The 16,101-nt window shown below is 40.3% G+C and overlaps 1 protein-coding gene across 2 annotated transcripts in view; it reads right to left on the bottom strand.

Moving 5' to 3' along the window:
* The window catches only part of LOC129182001 (basic helix-loop-helix ARNT-like protein 1), a 43,648-nt gene that overhangs the window by 17,201 nt on the left and 10,346 nt on the right, over window positions 1–16,101 (bottom strand). The window contains exons 3-11 of one of the 2 annotated variants that reach the window (XM_054777845.1): window positions 15,062–15,125; window positions 13,475–13,619; window positions 13,197–13,217; window positions 10,853–10,885; window positions 8,101–8,130; window positions 7,728–7,885; window positions 7,525–7,604; window positions 5,646–5,738; window positions 5,453–5,570 (exon numbers count right to left, since the gene is read on the bottom strand). In XM_054777845.1, the coding sequence (XP_054633820.1) occupies window positions 5,453–5,570; window positions 5,646–5,738; window positions 7,525–7,604; window positions 7,728–7,885; window positions 8,101–8,130; window positions 10,853–10,885; window positions 13,197–13,217; window positions 13,475–13,619; window positions 15,062–15,107 (724 nt within the window). In that variant the 5' untranslated portion in view covers window positions 15,108–15,125. The remainder of the gene's footprint in view (window positions 1–5,452; window positions 5,571–5,645; window positions 5,739–7,524; window positions 7,605–7,727; window positions 7,886–8,100; window positions 8,131–10,852; window positions 10,886–13,196; window positions 13,218–13,474; window positions 13,620–15,061; window positions 15,126–16,101) is intronic. The other variant, XM_054777846.1, reaches the window with a different exon arrangement.

Below are 16,101 nucleotides of genomic sequence, written 5' to 3'. Positions count from 1 at the left end.
AGAAACGGTCTAGATCAGGGGTTGGCAACCTTTACCATCAAAAGAGCCGTTTTCAGTCAAATAAATAAATAAATAAATAATAAAAACAAAATTTGTCGGGAGCCACAAGACATTACACAACTTATAAAGTTGTTACAAGCACAAAATGAATCAAACAGAAGTGCACCTACATTTGTAGGCCTACTCTGGAACCATTTAAACACTTTACTGTGTAAGTCTTACTGAGTGGTTCACGTAAAGTAAATAAATATAAAAAATGTAGCCAGCTTTAAGATACAAAAGTCCATCAGAGTTGGACTGGTAGTAGGAAAGCAATAACTAAAAAAAATGGCTGTCAAAAGAACCTCCGGCAATCGGTGAATGGGGAAAAAATAATTCAGGACACTTACATTATGGAATCGATGACAACTTTGCAGAGACACACCACAGATAAGGGGGAAAAACACCAGAAGAAGTGGCTATCCTGCTATGAGCTAAAATAACGATGTTGTTCTTATGCACTGAGATGAATGTCCTGTACGTATACGGGCATGGGCACAGAACAAACTACTATGGACTCTGAAATCAAGACTCATTGGGACAATGGTAAAGGTTTGGTTTTGGTTTAATTTATTTCGAACATGCATATGTCCGAAAAGGAGTAGGAAGAAGCAGAGCTTATTTAATCCTATCCCCTTTTTGTAGCACATCAATTGCTAATACATACATGTATGTAATACACATACAAACACGCACATACATATATATACACTTACATCTGCACCTACACAAGTACGCACATATATACATATACAGTATACAGGTACACAAATGCTACAAAAAAAAAAAAAAAAAAAAATCCTCTGTTTATCCTGTCCTAACCCAAGTGTCCATACTGTTGACATCGACATCCACCTCCTTCAAGTGTAGGAAGTTAGCAATCTGTTGCTTTATTGAAGGAACGTCTCTTGACTTGGGTGTGATTTGGAGCCCTGTGAGGACCACATCATTCATTTGTGCCATCTGATCCATCTCGTCAATGAAGTTTTTAATTTGCTCCTTGATATTCTCCTTTGCTTCTTTCTCTTCCTCAAGAGTGGTGCGAAAGTCAGCATTGTCCTTCAATAGTGCCTTGATATCATCCTATAGAATGTTGATATCATTGCATAATGCTCTATTTTCTTCCCTGGGGTCTTTAGCGTCCTTAAGATCAGTACGTGAGGCGGCTTCCATATGGTTTATAGCATCCTTGAGAGCAGTGCGCAAGGCAGCGTTATCTTCCAATAATGCCCTGATATCATCCTGCAGAACCCTAACATCCTTGCAAAATGCTGTATTTTCTTTACGGTTTATCGCTTCCTGAAGAGCAGAGCGCAAGGCAGCATTGTCATTCAGCCGTACCTTAATGTCGTCCTGCAGAGCCTTGATATCTTCCAAAGGATATTTAACCTCCTTAAGAGCAGCGCTCAGGTCTGCAGTTTCATCTTGCAACTTCTTTTTAGTTTTTTGATATACTTGTTCTGTGCTCTATTTTCTTCAGACTGTATCTCTACAGTTGAATGCAGCTTCTCAATTGCTCGCATTATTTGTGGTAGAGTGATCTCTCTACTCTCCAAGCTTCTATCAAAGGTTTCTTTGCAGCTCTTGAAAACATTTTGCAACTCTTGGTATCTTGGACTAGCTAGGTATTCCGCCAATGTTTTTTATTTCCATGTCCACTTTGAATTCAGAGCCAGAATCATTTTCCTCTGCAAGTTCAGAGTCAGAATAATTTTCCTTTGTGTTTGACATTGTTGCTAAGCAACCTCTTTGAACTTCAGCAGTTAGCTAGACTTGCTAGCAGTATCAATACTTGTATCTGTACCTCTCGACTATCCAAGTTAAAGTTGGGGGATTCAGCAAGCAGCACTGATCTTGTGTTCATGAAGTGTCGTCAGGAAAGCACCAAAATAGTTAAAATTTCCAGTTTCATCAACAGAGCTCCTGCCATACACGCCCTTCCCCGTCAAGGAAAAAAAAAAAAAAGGTAAAGGTAAAAGGTAACATTTTGGAACGCATAAGCATCGAAATCTGTAAAAGAAAAAGCCAAAAAGTATCAATACGTTGTTTATATAGAACTCCAAAGTCAAGTATTGAAATGTTCAAAGATGGGATTAAAACAACCTTCACAGACTTCAGTCAAAGAATAATCTTCATATGTGGGGACTTCCATATTGATCTTTTGAATCCACACAAGAACAAGAACACTTCATAGACACTTGAGTTTATATCCTAAAATCACCAGACCAAGCAGAATAACACAGCAGTGTGCCACCATATCAATAATATATTCACCAATAATAACAACTAATCAACGACATCAGTGACCATCTTCCAAAGGCTACGTACAGAGGACAGTGTCAACGCATTCAAGAAAGATCAAGAACAGGGGTGTCAAACTCATTTTCACTTTGGGCCACATCGACCTAATGGCTGTCCTCAAAAGGGCCAGATGTAACGTATAAATAAAACTAAATGTAATCGAATGTAATGTAAAATAAACCTAACAACTCCTTAATGTTAAATAACTCTAAATTTATTAGTACTTATTCAAGTGACAAACATTACAGTTGCGTAGAAAAAAATATCTTTACTTGTTGCCCTGTTATAACATAAATCATTTGAATTTGTCGGCTTTTGAAACCCAAACTACTCCATCAATCAAGGATCAAACTATCCATGTGAATTAAGAAAAATAACATAATGTCAACACAAGTGATGACATTAACTTTGTTCAAAACGTTTTTGTCAAGGTTAAAATGGGCTTAATTACTGTACAATCAACAATTGTGAGCTGCTAACAACATGTATGACAGATGTAGCATTTTACAAAACACAGTCTTGCATCCAACTGATGGTTTGACTGCAATCATTTGTACCTAATAATTGCAACAGCAGCTACACATAAATAATATGTAATCAACTAAAAATTACAAAATAAAAGTTGACTCAGTTTACAACTATATTGGTCAAGTTTTTAGGTTGGTAACTAACCTAAAAACTGCTATTTTTAAAGTCTGTAATTGGTCGGGACACACCTGCTTGCAGACCTTCAGCATGCACTGCTTCAAAAAACGCTGCCTCTGAAAAACACTTGGAAGCATGGGCAATTTCTTCAGCTAGCTAGCTTCCACTGCTGCATGGTTTTTGGCTGTGGATTTCGTGAGCACACTCTGCTGCAACCGCAGTTTGCCTTCTTGCCTTGGGCGATTTGTTGCTTTTCTTGAAGGCTAGCTTTGGCGTACTTAGCTCCGTGTTTTTATTGTCAAAATGCCCACGCAGATTGTACTCTTTAACAACCGACACCGCTTTGTAACACAAAAGACATACCGCTCTTTCTCCTTGAATCACAAACAAGTACGGTACCCGCCTTCCCATCTTTCTTGAAATGGTCTTCCATCCGCATCAACTTTTCTCTCCTTGGACATTTTGGGATCATTATTTATTTGTCAATTCAACTCGTTGGCATTGATGTGGAGACACTGCTGTTTATTGGTGGTGAGCCGTCACTTCGTATTGTAGTCGACAGGCATTGTGGGAAATGTAGTTTTGCTCAAAGCACGCTTTTGACCTTTTAATTGCTTTTAACAGATAAACAGTTAAAGTACCGTATTTTCAGGACCGTAAGTCGCACTTAAAAGCCTTAAAATGGGCGGGGTACCTTATAATGCGGCGCACCCTACGTGTGTACCGAGTTCCAAAATGCGTAAGTGTTGCTGTGTGACTTTGATGAGCGCTCCACTCGACTGAATGGGAGCATCTCCTGCCGACACGCTGCTTATATAGAGGAAAGGTGGACGTGACTGAGGACGCTAAAGGCACGCCCCAGTAGATATATAGGTATATTTTATGAAACGGCGCCATCTATCCATCCGGGCAAGGACTAGCGTGGCGCAGCAACATCCAGCGGATTACTTGTACAAGGCAAGCTGGCCATCTTCCACTCCTACTGCAGTAAAAACATTGCAGACAAACACATCCAGCCCAACTACATCACCAACATGGACGGCGTGCCGCCCACTTTCCACATCCTGGTGAACCACACTGTAGAGAAGGGGACCAGCACGGTAGATACACACAAGGGGGCACGAGAAGTCGGCTTTTATTGTTGTGCTTGGTTGCCATGGTAATGGACAGAAACTGCCACCTGTGGTGATTTTTAAGAGGAAGACGCTGCATAAAGAAAAGTTTCCAGCCAGACCAATCAAAGGGGCTGGAAGGACGAGGAGAAAATAGCTGAGTGGCTGAGTGACGTGTTCGGAAAGAGAACGGATGTTTTTTTTCCCCACTGTATTTTTGTTTTTGCGTTGCTGTGTGATGTTTGTAGTTGTGCACCATGACTGAGACTTGTGTTGAGTGATGACCATCCTGATTTCAAGTGAACTGAATGAGAGTTGTCTTCTTAATCTGTCGAAAGAAAAAGCATTGTCGCTTCCTCACTGACTTCTGAGCGACGCAGTATATTTTAGCGTGCATACCTGCGCCCAATAATACGGTGCGCCTTTTAATACGGTGCACCTTATGGTCGTGAAAATACGGGAATCCGTGATGCCGTGTAGAGAGAACATATAAATCCTCTATTTCTAAAATCACAAATATTAAAATGTACTGATCTGGTAAATTTTCAAACAGCTAAAATTCAACATAAAGCAAACAATAACCTGCTGCTGCTCAGAAATGTTACACGATCTCAGGGAAAACTCAACGTGAAACACATACGCCAGAACAACGCTAAAACCCCCCACCATTTCAGTATGTGGAATCAAATGATCGAACGGGCTGAGTAGGGAACTCAATGCACCAAGACGAGCTATTTCAGGAAACAATACAAGGAGCTGATGTTTGCAAAATACAATGTACTTAAAATGTTACGTCTAACCACTACAATACTCATTAGTCTTCATTCTTATGAGCTCATTGTCAGTACTCACCCATTATTCCAGCTATGTTCTGTTACGTCTATTTATATTTATTATTATACTGATTATATATATGACTATTAATTATGATTGTAGAGAAACCTCAACAATTATATTACCATATTGTTACATGAGCTTATCATTTTCCTATTATTAACTGGTAAAGACCACATTTGGAATACGGGACGTGAACAAATGTATTGCAATTGATGTGATATGGATGGGGCGGCAGGATGAAATAAGGTTTGCTTCTTCCTACTCCTTTTGGACATGTGAAAATGCAAATTGTACTATGTGATGTATTCCACTGTAATTTGTCATACAACTTCATTTAAAAAAATCCCAACTATCCCTTTAAAGATTCAACAGTGCAAAATGTCAGTCCTTGACATTTTTTGTGTGGTCTTAAAGCATTGATCAGGCATGCATATGTTTATATTAACAGGCCTTTTATGCTATCTCATCGTAGTATTGTGTAGATGTAAACATAATAGAAGCAGAAAGAATGTGCTTACTTTTAGCATCAATGAGCCTCTCGCGAGGGGCGGTATCAGAAGAAGACAGCTGCTCTTTGACCTTGGCAATGTCCTTAGGATGAAGGTAGTCAAAGAGACTCTGACCTATGAGGTCATTCTGAAGGGCAAGGAAGCGTACAAGATTGAAACGATCCCCACATTCAACAACTTGGCACCTGGAGTGTCTACTTACCTGGCTGTAGTTCAGAATCTTGTACACCGATTCTGAAACAAAGAGAATCTTTCCACGATCACAGCCGACCACAAAGAGGAAACCATCCGCAGCCTGCAATGCCAAACAGATACAGCACAGGATTCAATGTTCCCATTTTAGAAATACAGTAATCCCTCGCAATATCGCTTTCGCTCTATATCGTGGTTTTTCAAAAATTAGCAATCACTATTTTGTGGTTGAATACAGCCTAATATGAGTAAAATAATATGCAGATTTAAGCAAACTGTACTTATTCTTGGCCTGAAGCGTTTAGGCGTTTAAGCATAAAAATGGCTAAATGATCTAAATAAATGAAATGAAATACAAACCAGGCAGAAGAAGCATTGTAACTGTGATTGTAGTATTCTACATTGGCCACTAGGTGTCGGCGTTCACTGAGTCAGGCACTTGACTCCTCACTAAGGTTCCCTAGGGGACACATTTACTGTGACACTGCTCGAGCAGTTTTATTTACTTCTTACATGGCTTGTTTACTCTTATTCTGTCTACTGCTGTTTATTGGCGAATACGGAAGTATGCTGTCACAAAATAACAAACGTGTGAGTTTGTTATTTTATTGATGTCTAAAATGTCCTATTTTTTCTTATTATGTCTATTTTATTGGGTAATAGGAGTGTAAAGGTGACTGTAGGGGTGTTATTTCATGTCTAGAGGGTTCTAATGCTTAAAAAAAAAAAGAGTAATTAGAAGGTGGTGAACTTTTTTTTTATGTCATATGTCTTATTTTCTCTTATGTCTACTATATTGGGTAATAGGAGTGTAAAGGTGACTGTAGGGGTGTTATTTCATGTCTAGAGGGTTCTAATAATGCTTAAAAAAAGAGTAATTAGAAGGTGGTGAACTTTTTTATGTCATGTCTTATTTTCTCTTATGTCTACTATATTGGGTAATAGGAGTGTAAAGGTGACTGTAGGGGGGTTATTTCATGTCTAGAGGGCTCTAATAATGCTTTAAAAAAAAAAAGAGTAATTAGAAGGTGGTGAACTTTTTCTTATGTCATATGTCTTATTTTCTCTTATGTCTACTATATTGGGTAATAGGAGTGTTTCAGTAGGAGTATTTCATGTCTTTGAGGGCTCTAATAATGTTAAAAAACGTATTTGGAAGTTCGTTAACAGGTTTCCTATTCCATAAAATATACAAAAATATTCAATTTATTAATATTGAATCCTACTTCACAGAAATTCACTTTACATGGTCGGGTCTGGAACCACTTAAACGCGCGAAACAAGGGATTACTACAGTACAAATATTACTTTATTAGTTTCTTCAAGACCAGATGCAAATGATTCATATGATCAATGAGCCCTCAATACAGAATATCAATAAAAATAACCCCAAAATAAAAAATAAAACGGATAAAATACTAAATTAGAAAATGTAGATTTCCCCAGTGTGGCTGCCCATTCTTAAAGGTTTCATTTTACAAAAAGGCAAAAAGTTCGCCAGAGACCTCCGTGGCGTCACACCGGCTGCTCAGAGCGTGTGCCCAAATACAGTGCACCTTGCTGGGCCACGCCAGGTGGCTCCCTCCCCTCTATACTATGGTTCTCTTGATAGCAGTGATGTAGTAGTAGTAGTAGTAGTAGTAATGTCATATTTGATTAGGACTAATCACCAGGTACACTTGGTCAAATCAAAATCTGTCCTCCTTGAACGATAGTTCAAGCTAAATTTAAAAAGTAGTAGTAGTATATCTGTCTTGAGAAGCCCAAAGTTATCGGTATTGGTATGAAAAAAAAAAAAAGGATAATGTGCATCTCTAGTTTAGATTTTTCATTCTTTTCCTCCGTAATCCACCACAAAAATACACGAAATTCCACTTTGTGGCACTCACCCGAAGTATCAAATGTTTCAGCTCATCATCGGAAAGGAAGGAAGGCTTGTAGTTGGCCTCTGTGTAAGGGTTTGCTGCTCCTGCGGTACACACACAAAATACTTCAAATATGAACGTATTCATTGTTTCATCCAAAGTAGCGTTATTTTCCACCAAAAATATGGTAGTTAACAGCTATGACTGGTGGCAACGTCGATTCTGACCTCTGAGTGTCTTCATGTGCTGGACGGCCATGCGCAGAACCGTGAGCTTGTCCAGCTTACGGGACATGGCGTTGCACGTAGGCACCAATGACGCCAGTTCATCGATAAAGCTGTTCATCTTGTCTCTCCGGCGCTTCTCAATCTGGCTGTGAGCCTCTCTGTGAACGGTGCGTGAGGACAAGGTGTACAATAACGCATCGTTTTATGTACAGCATCCATCCACCGCGAGTCACAGATTACAATAAAATGTGCAACATACAACCCATGTCTTACTTGTTTTTAGTTTTGAATTTAAGTAAAATTGGCGACTGTTTTAAATATCTGATTTTGCGGGTCCCGCGACCCTAGTGAGGATAAGCAGCATAGAACATACCTGGCATTCTTTATTCGGCCTGGTTGGTCGCTGAAAAGGGAAAATACATATTTACACAGGAAGAACTGATCATGGAGAAACAGCAAAAAAAGCAATGGCAAATTGTTAAGACAAAATGAGCTTTAAAAAGGAGAAAGCTTTGACTTTGGTATTTGCTGCCTTCTCAAAAATATAATAATCAAAATAAACATTACAATAGGAGCCTTGCACAGACTGGGTCTTTGTACTCGGAGGAGGAGAAGAAGAATTAAAGCTGCCAGCAGCATTCAAAAGGCCCTCGCACCTCCACAGCCAGCATAATTTCTGAGGCGCCGCACGGCAACAAAACTGACTCTGACAATGACGAGAGGGAACCTGGCGTGTTTGATGGAGAACTTCCCCCGCTGTTCATTTGGGATACAGAAGATGAGGATTGATAAAAAATAACGTGAGTACATTGTTAAATACTTCAATAAAGTAACCCAACTCACTTCTGCTCCCGCTGGCTTTTTAAAAACATACAATAGCATGTATGCAAGCATGTTCCCCAGCGTGCTTTGCGGTAGTGTTTTGGTGCAAATGCTCTTAAAGTTACATGTTTGAGCTACATAGTTGTTAGTTATTGTTCTGCACAAATAGCGGTAGTGTCTTGTCTGTTTCTGTCTATCTGCTGTGTTGCTGTGTGATGTTTGTAGTTGTGCACCGTGACTGAGATTGTTGTGTTGAGTGATGACCATCCTGATTTTTAGTGGGTTTGAGAAGCTGAATGAGAGTCCTGTTCTTAATCTATACAATGAAATAAAGCACTATCGCTTCCTCACTGACGACTGAGCGCAACAGTATGTTTTAGCGTGCATGCATGCTACCGTATGTTTGACCATGCCTGCACCCAATAATACGGTATGCCTTGTGTATGTGTTAAATACAGAAATGGCACCCGTAACTGAGACTGCGCCTTTTAATACAGTGCACATGAATATACGTTAGTCTAAATGTATGTGCCTTAGTCATTAGTTCCTCAGTAACTAGTGTCTGTGTAGGCACTAATAATTATTTTTGTCAAACAACAGAACCCATCATTGAATCGGAATGGTGGCTTGAGGTTTAATTTGGACCCTGTGTTCAGCAGGTTACTGAGACCAAAACCCACAGCTCTTAGTCTTGCAAATGAGGTAGAGCCAGGGCCGAGCCAGAACAATAGATGCTAACGAGCCAGTATCAGAGTTGTTCATACCCAACTACAGGGAGCTACACTTCCCTTTGATCGGAGGTGCTAATGGCAGGAGAGGATTAGACCACTACTCCGCCCAGGCTTAGTGTAAGGAACCAATAGGAGGAGGGTGTTGGCACACCAATTCCGCCCACTCTTACTGTATTTAAGGCCTAGGCTACCAGCACTTATTAGTTCGCTGACGAAGCTCTTCGAATGAGGAGCGAAACGTCCGACACATTCTTCACAGAAGTACAGATGACGTCTCAAGAAGCCTTTCCCTCGGTAACTAGTGTATTTTTGTGTACCTTATTGTAAAGTGTGAACCGACTTTGCCCACCTCAGGACGTGAACAAAAACACGTCCCTGTGCAAATGCTAATACGCAGATGACAACACCATCATGGCTCTCTCTAAGGAGGACTTCCAACTGATCCTAAGTGCCTTCTTCGAGCATACAGCTTACTTTGTCCAAATGTCAACCGCAGGAAAACATTTCTGAATGAGGGCCAAAATGGCCCCATCGAAAGAGAACCAGCAATGCGGATTTAATGCACATTTGAACCACTAGATGGTAGTGACCCTGTCTCTGTTAAGAAAAAAAAAAAACACTCCAATAAAACCTACACACCCATCCACACGTTATGCAGTGTATTGTTAAACTAATTTAAGATGTCATATTTGAGCTGAACCACCTATCTGTGGTGGCGGAGTAAAATGCTATGTTGCAAAATGTTGGCTTTTCAACCGCATTTAAAATGTGGCATTTCTTTTGCAACGTAGTGAGCGACACTGAACGTGCATCTTTTTAAGCTTTTTTGTTTGATATTTACTTTGCCGATCAAATGCCTCAGTAGGCGTCAACTGTCGGGACGAAGGCTCTGCTGCACATCTACACTGGAGATGTGGCATTCGGCTTAGAGACTATCGCTTTTGTGCCTTCATTCACATTAACATCTCCTTGCTAACTGCTAGCACTCTGTGTATCCATTCACTAGTAGCCCCGCCTCCACATACTGGGACAAAGAGGCTGAATGGCTGACAGGAGGGTTCACTCGCTCTGTTCATCCCACTACAGAACCAACGCGCAGACACATGCGGAGTGAAAACTCTTGTCATCCAGCCTGTGTGCTACAACTAGACGAGGAAAAGGAATTGGCATATATGCACGTCAATGTATCGAGGCCGTCAAAATTACAAACCTTTTTTTTTTTTTTAAATTGTTCGATTAATCAATTTTATGGATTATCGTGAGGCTTAGAGCTATCCATCATCAAATCTTGTCTGTCAGCAAATTTTGCCGTCTGCTGGTGGTCCCGGAACGTAATCTACTGTATTCATCATGACCGTAACGCATTACCCCTCCCGTGTTTGCAACGTATGGAAATACATCACACCTGTACAGACTGAGATGATCCTCAAAGATTAATGGACACCAAAATCAAACTTAACCTATTATTCACGTTTTTTTTAAAAAAAACATTTGTTGATAAATGTGAAATAATGCCACATACCTATGGTATAGTGTCTATGTGTCGTACAAATGGGTTGATAAATGCCTTACCTTCCCAGTTTATCTTTGTCTGGGTCCATATCGCTGAAGAGGAAGAGATAAGGATTGTTTCAGGAATGAAACTGTAGCAAATCATGGCATAATGATGTAGGGCCCTATGAAATCCCGTTTTAATTTTTTACCTTTTCACTTATTTTACCAGCATAGAATGTGCAATTTTGTGAGAGTGAATAAAATATCTGTTAATTCAATGCAAAAATCCTTACATTGATTGATTCAATTCACCATTGGCCAACTTTGCCCAGTAGTCCAGAAAAGGGACATAGCGTGGCAAACTTTTCTAATAGAATTTCAACCTCTGCACACATTTGCAATGTGTGCAAATCCTCAAGAAACTTTTGGTTAAGGAAGACGGAGCCCCCCAAAGCAATTCCATCAAAAGGGTGTTTCGTCTCTGCTGACGGTAAAAGGGATTCCTGACATGATTGAACAACTTTGCTTCAATATGTCATACATTGTAATTATGATCTACCTTGTTCCATTTTTTAAAGCAAAACAGTAAATTTGCAAAAATGACATTTATGGTTGATGGCGCCAGCCATGACGAGCTAGCTCTCGCTGTTCAGCCATTTTTGGAAGGGACGTCATCAGGGTGACACCTCTCAGCTAAAGCAGAGTAAACCAACATTTCTCCAGGTAGATTGTGGACTTGGTTCAGTGTATTTGTCATCAAAATCGCAGTCATGCCAAAATGTTATGTTGCTGTTGGATGTTCAGTCTCCGAGTGATGCTGTAAGTTTGTTTTCTTTTCCAAAAGAGAAGGTTTAAGACAACAATGGACGAAGCAAGTGCAAAGAGATGAATGCCGACCTCCTGTTCTATCCTTTCCTGGGATCATTCCACTGATGACCGCTATAAAAGGAACACCTTTACAAGGAGCATGTGGCTTGAAAGTATGCTATACACACATTTGGAAAAAGGTTGCTATACCGCCATTACACAGGGGGGAAAAAAAACACGACAATGAAGAACAACCAAAGATGTTACATCATGTCTTCTAAACACTATTCCACGATAGCAACAAGGCTGCAAACATGCGATATAAACTTTTTTTCACAGCCATATTTTTACTGTGGGGCGAAATATACAATACAAAAGGCTATAAGGACCCCTTTACACTCATTAAGAAGCCAATTTAAAACAATAATTGAAGGATAAGCATTTACTTGTACATTTACCATTCTGTGTTTTGAAGGCAAACAAGTCTTCAACTCCATGTCTTAAGGCTTAAGTCCATGTTTTGCAAGTTCGATATTTCATCTCCAAATGTTTTTTCCTCCTTGAAAACTATTGACACATCGCTCAAGTCTTCACTACAATCACTGTAAACATCCTCTGTCTCGTACGCCGGCACGTTTGTTTGCCTGAGTGAAAGTACTCCGATGACATCACTTCTGGAAATGAGACTGAACAGCGAGAGCTAAGCTCATGGCTGGCGCCATTAACTATAAATGCCATTTTTGCTAATTTACCGTTCGTTAAAAAAAAAAAAAATCTAACCATGTAGAACATAATTACAAGCAATATATGACATATATGACAGGCGGTGTACCCCGCCTGTCGCCTGAAGTCAGCTGGGATAGGCTCCAGCATGCCCCCGCGACCCTAAAGAGGAGAAGCGGTATAGAAAATGTATGGATGGATGGATGGATGGATATGACATATTTAAGCAAAGTTGATGAATCATGTCAGGGATCATTTAAGACATAATAATAATGGGCTGATTTCATATAGCACCTTTTTAACAAGGTACGCAAAGAGCTTTAAAGTGAAGTAGACCCATTGGACGGAAACGTGGCTGCCCATTCATGTTTACGGCCTCTCTGACCACCACTAAATATTCATTCACATTCATACACCAGTATGGGCAGCACTGGAGGCAAGGTGGGTGAAATGTCTTGCCCAAGGACACAGCAACAGTGACTGGGTGGAAGGAGCGAGGATCGAACCACCAACCTTCCGGTTTCTGGACAACCTGCTGCCGACCCGAGCTGAGACGAGCTTGGAGCAAGAATAAATGTGCCTCTCGTCCTGAGCTAACCTAACTAAGCTAAACCTGCTGGCTTCCATTCACAAGAGGTGAGCTATCAAATTTTTCAGACAACTTTTGGTGGCGTTTCAAGTCGTCGGTTTTGATCAGGAGGGGGCGGGCGAGTGTTTGTGATGAGATACTGCCACTGTTAAGCAGCCTGCCGGTGAACTGCTTCCCCCGCACAAACGTTCCATGTTTAACAGTGGATTCTGTTAGCAAAGATATCATAAGGCCCTAATAATGGTTCATTCAGTACTGGAAGTCTGTCAGGCTCATAGCAAGTGCGATGGGGTTTACACTTACTCAAAGGAGAAGCCATCGATTCTGCAAAGAAACACACAATCTTCGGTCAGTTTTTATGGTTGGACATACTGAATCGTTCGAACATTTACTTTGTTATGCTTCAGAAAGACGAACATTTACAAAGCTACTGGAGAGCACATCAAGAAATGTGTGCATCTATTATTTACTTTGTACAAACTGGACCTCAGAGAAAGGTGTACAGTCTATGGTGATTGATACACAGAGACAAATATTCTTTAACTTGAGGCCTTCTTCCTTTGCCAGGGTGTCTGTCTTACTGATATTCTGTGGTGCTGCCCTTTCTCTTGCGAGTGTAGTCCATGCCAGGAGTGGTGATAGAACTGGAGATGAGGTCTGTGGAGCTGGGAATGAAGTCAGTCATTGTAGAGGAGATGTCCATCCTTTGGTCTGCCATCAGGTCATCTGCAGAGGCCAGAGCTATTAGAAAACTATCAATGAGCAGCCACCCATTATAATACCTCGCTTATTGCAGTTCATGAGTTGAATTTCCTCAAAGTAGGCTTCCTTATGGGTGCATGGTATATTTTGGTAGTTTGAGCATAGAATACTTGTTTACAACCTTCTAAATATGCTTTCGAACATTATTAGAGTCCTCTAGACATGAAATAACACCCCATAGTTACCTTTACACTCATATTGCCCAATATAGTAGACAGAATAAAAGAAAAGTCATAAATGAGACTATACTAGACAAGAGAAAATGAGACCAAACAGAAAACTTGTTTACACATTTTGAAATATGCTTTTTAACATTATTGGAGCCCTCTAGACATGAAATAACACCCCTATAGTTACCTTTCCACTTCTATTATTCAATATAGTAGGCAGAATAACAGAAAATAAGTCATAAATGAGACTCAACCTCATGTGGGTTGCTGTACTGTAAATGTGTTCTGGTGCTATGGGAGCTGTGTGCCGGGCAGACAGGACGTGACGCCGGGGATTCATAGTTGAGTATTAGCTTTTATATATATATACATACATATACAAGTATATATATATATACACACATATACATACATATACAAGTATATATATATACACACATATACATACATATACAAGTATATATATATATATATATATATATATATATATATATATATATATATATATATACACTGTACATACATACATATACACACACATATATATATATGCTCAAAAAAATTAGAGGAACACTTGGAAAACACATCAGATCTAAACTGGGGGAAAAATGATGTTGAGTATCTTTCCTGATAATAAGTGGGTGATGTATTAGTAACAAAATGATGCCACATCATTTGATAGAAATGAAAATGATCACCCTATAGAGGGGGGAAATCAAAGACATCCCAAAAATGAAAGTGAAAGAATGATGCAGCACACTGGTCCATTTTGCTAAAATGTCATTGTAGCAACTCAAAATGATTCTCAGTAGTTTGTGTGGCCCCCACGTGCTTGTACGCATGCCTGACAACGTGGGGGCATGCTCCTAATGAGACTACGGATGGTGTCCTGGGGGATCTCCTCCCAGATTATATGCAAGTACAATGTTTCCTAGACTCCAAGATGCGTTATAATGTGCGACCAAGTCAGCTGTGTTAAGAAGTAGAGTTACAATGTCATCTATTGTACAGGGTTTATATATGTATAGATCTTATATTCAGAGTTCATTTAAAAAAAAAAAAAAAAAAGGTAGGGCCAAATCACAAATAAATGAAAGTACAGGAAAGACCAACACTGCTTTCTTACTCCCAAGGAAACACAAGATGTAATCCAAAAACTCATGTACAGACTTTTAGCTGGAGATAATTACGTTTGCTGACGTGACAGATAGGAATAACAGGAACATGATGACTCACCACAGATGTTCATCACAGCCTCTGTGTTGAAATCATCTCCTTCCATTCACTCTCAAGCCCTCCACTGTCAACAAAGAAAAAATGGTATCGGAATAGTATTGGCAGATAGGCAAACACAGGTATCAGGATCAGACTGGAAGTTAAAAAAAAAGAAAAAAAAAAAGCAGTCGTGCCTTGGTTAACACCATGAATCTGCACCGAAACTGACTAACAAAGCAGTTTTTCCCATGGAAAATAATGTAAATCCAATTCATCTGTTCCAGACACCCAAATGTGTTACCACAAAAGACATTTCATAGAAAATAATTATAGTAGGGGTGTAACGACTCATTCACTATTCACTATCAATGCATCGATTTGCTACGATTCAACAACATTGATCTGTGTTTAGCAAGTTTTTCATTCTGGACGGAAAATATCGATCTAACGCCGTTAAAAGGGGACCTACTACACTCATTTTCGGGCCTTTGTATTGTACTCGGGCCACACGGTGGTCTAGTGGTTAGCATGTTGGCCAACACAGGAACAGTCTGGAGATCGGGAAGACCTGGGTTGGATTCTCCCTTGGGCATTTCTGTGTGGAGTTTGCATGTTCTCCCCGTGTGTGTGTGGGGGTTTTCTCCGGGTACTCCGGCTTCCTCCCACATTCCAAAAACATGCAGGTGAGGTTAATTGGCGACTCTAAATTGTCCATAGGTATGAATGTGAGTGTGAATGGTTGTTTGTCTATGTGTGCCCTGCCATTGGCTGGCGACCAGTCCAGGGTGTACCCCGCCTATCCCTCGCCCGAAGTCAGCAGGGATAGGCTCCAGCATGCCCCCGCGACCCTAATGAGGATGAAGCTGTATAGAAAATGGATGGATGGATGGATGGATGTATTGTACTCCTATAGAGCAGCTACACACATAACCCGCAAAGAAAGCTTCCAAGATCATCCAGACTCTGCACCTCTTCCTGCAGGGTTTCCTGCCTCCCGCCCAAACGGTCTGTGTAATCTACTCCACCCCCAGCCCTCCTCCAGGCAGGCCTCCCGCCGAACC

This window comes from Dunckerocampus dactyliophorus, chromosome 5 (genome assembly GCF_027744805.1).
Source record: "Dunckerocampus dactyliophorus isolate RoL2022-P2 chromosome 5, RoL_Ddac_1.1, whole genome shotgun sequence".
Classification (NCBI taxonomy): domain Eukaryota; kingdom Metazoa; phylum Chordata; class Actinopteri; order Syngnathiformes; family Syngnathidae; genus Dunckerocampus; species Dunckerocampus dactyliophorus.
This window is presented reverse-complemented; position numbering and strand designations above follow the sequence as displayed.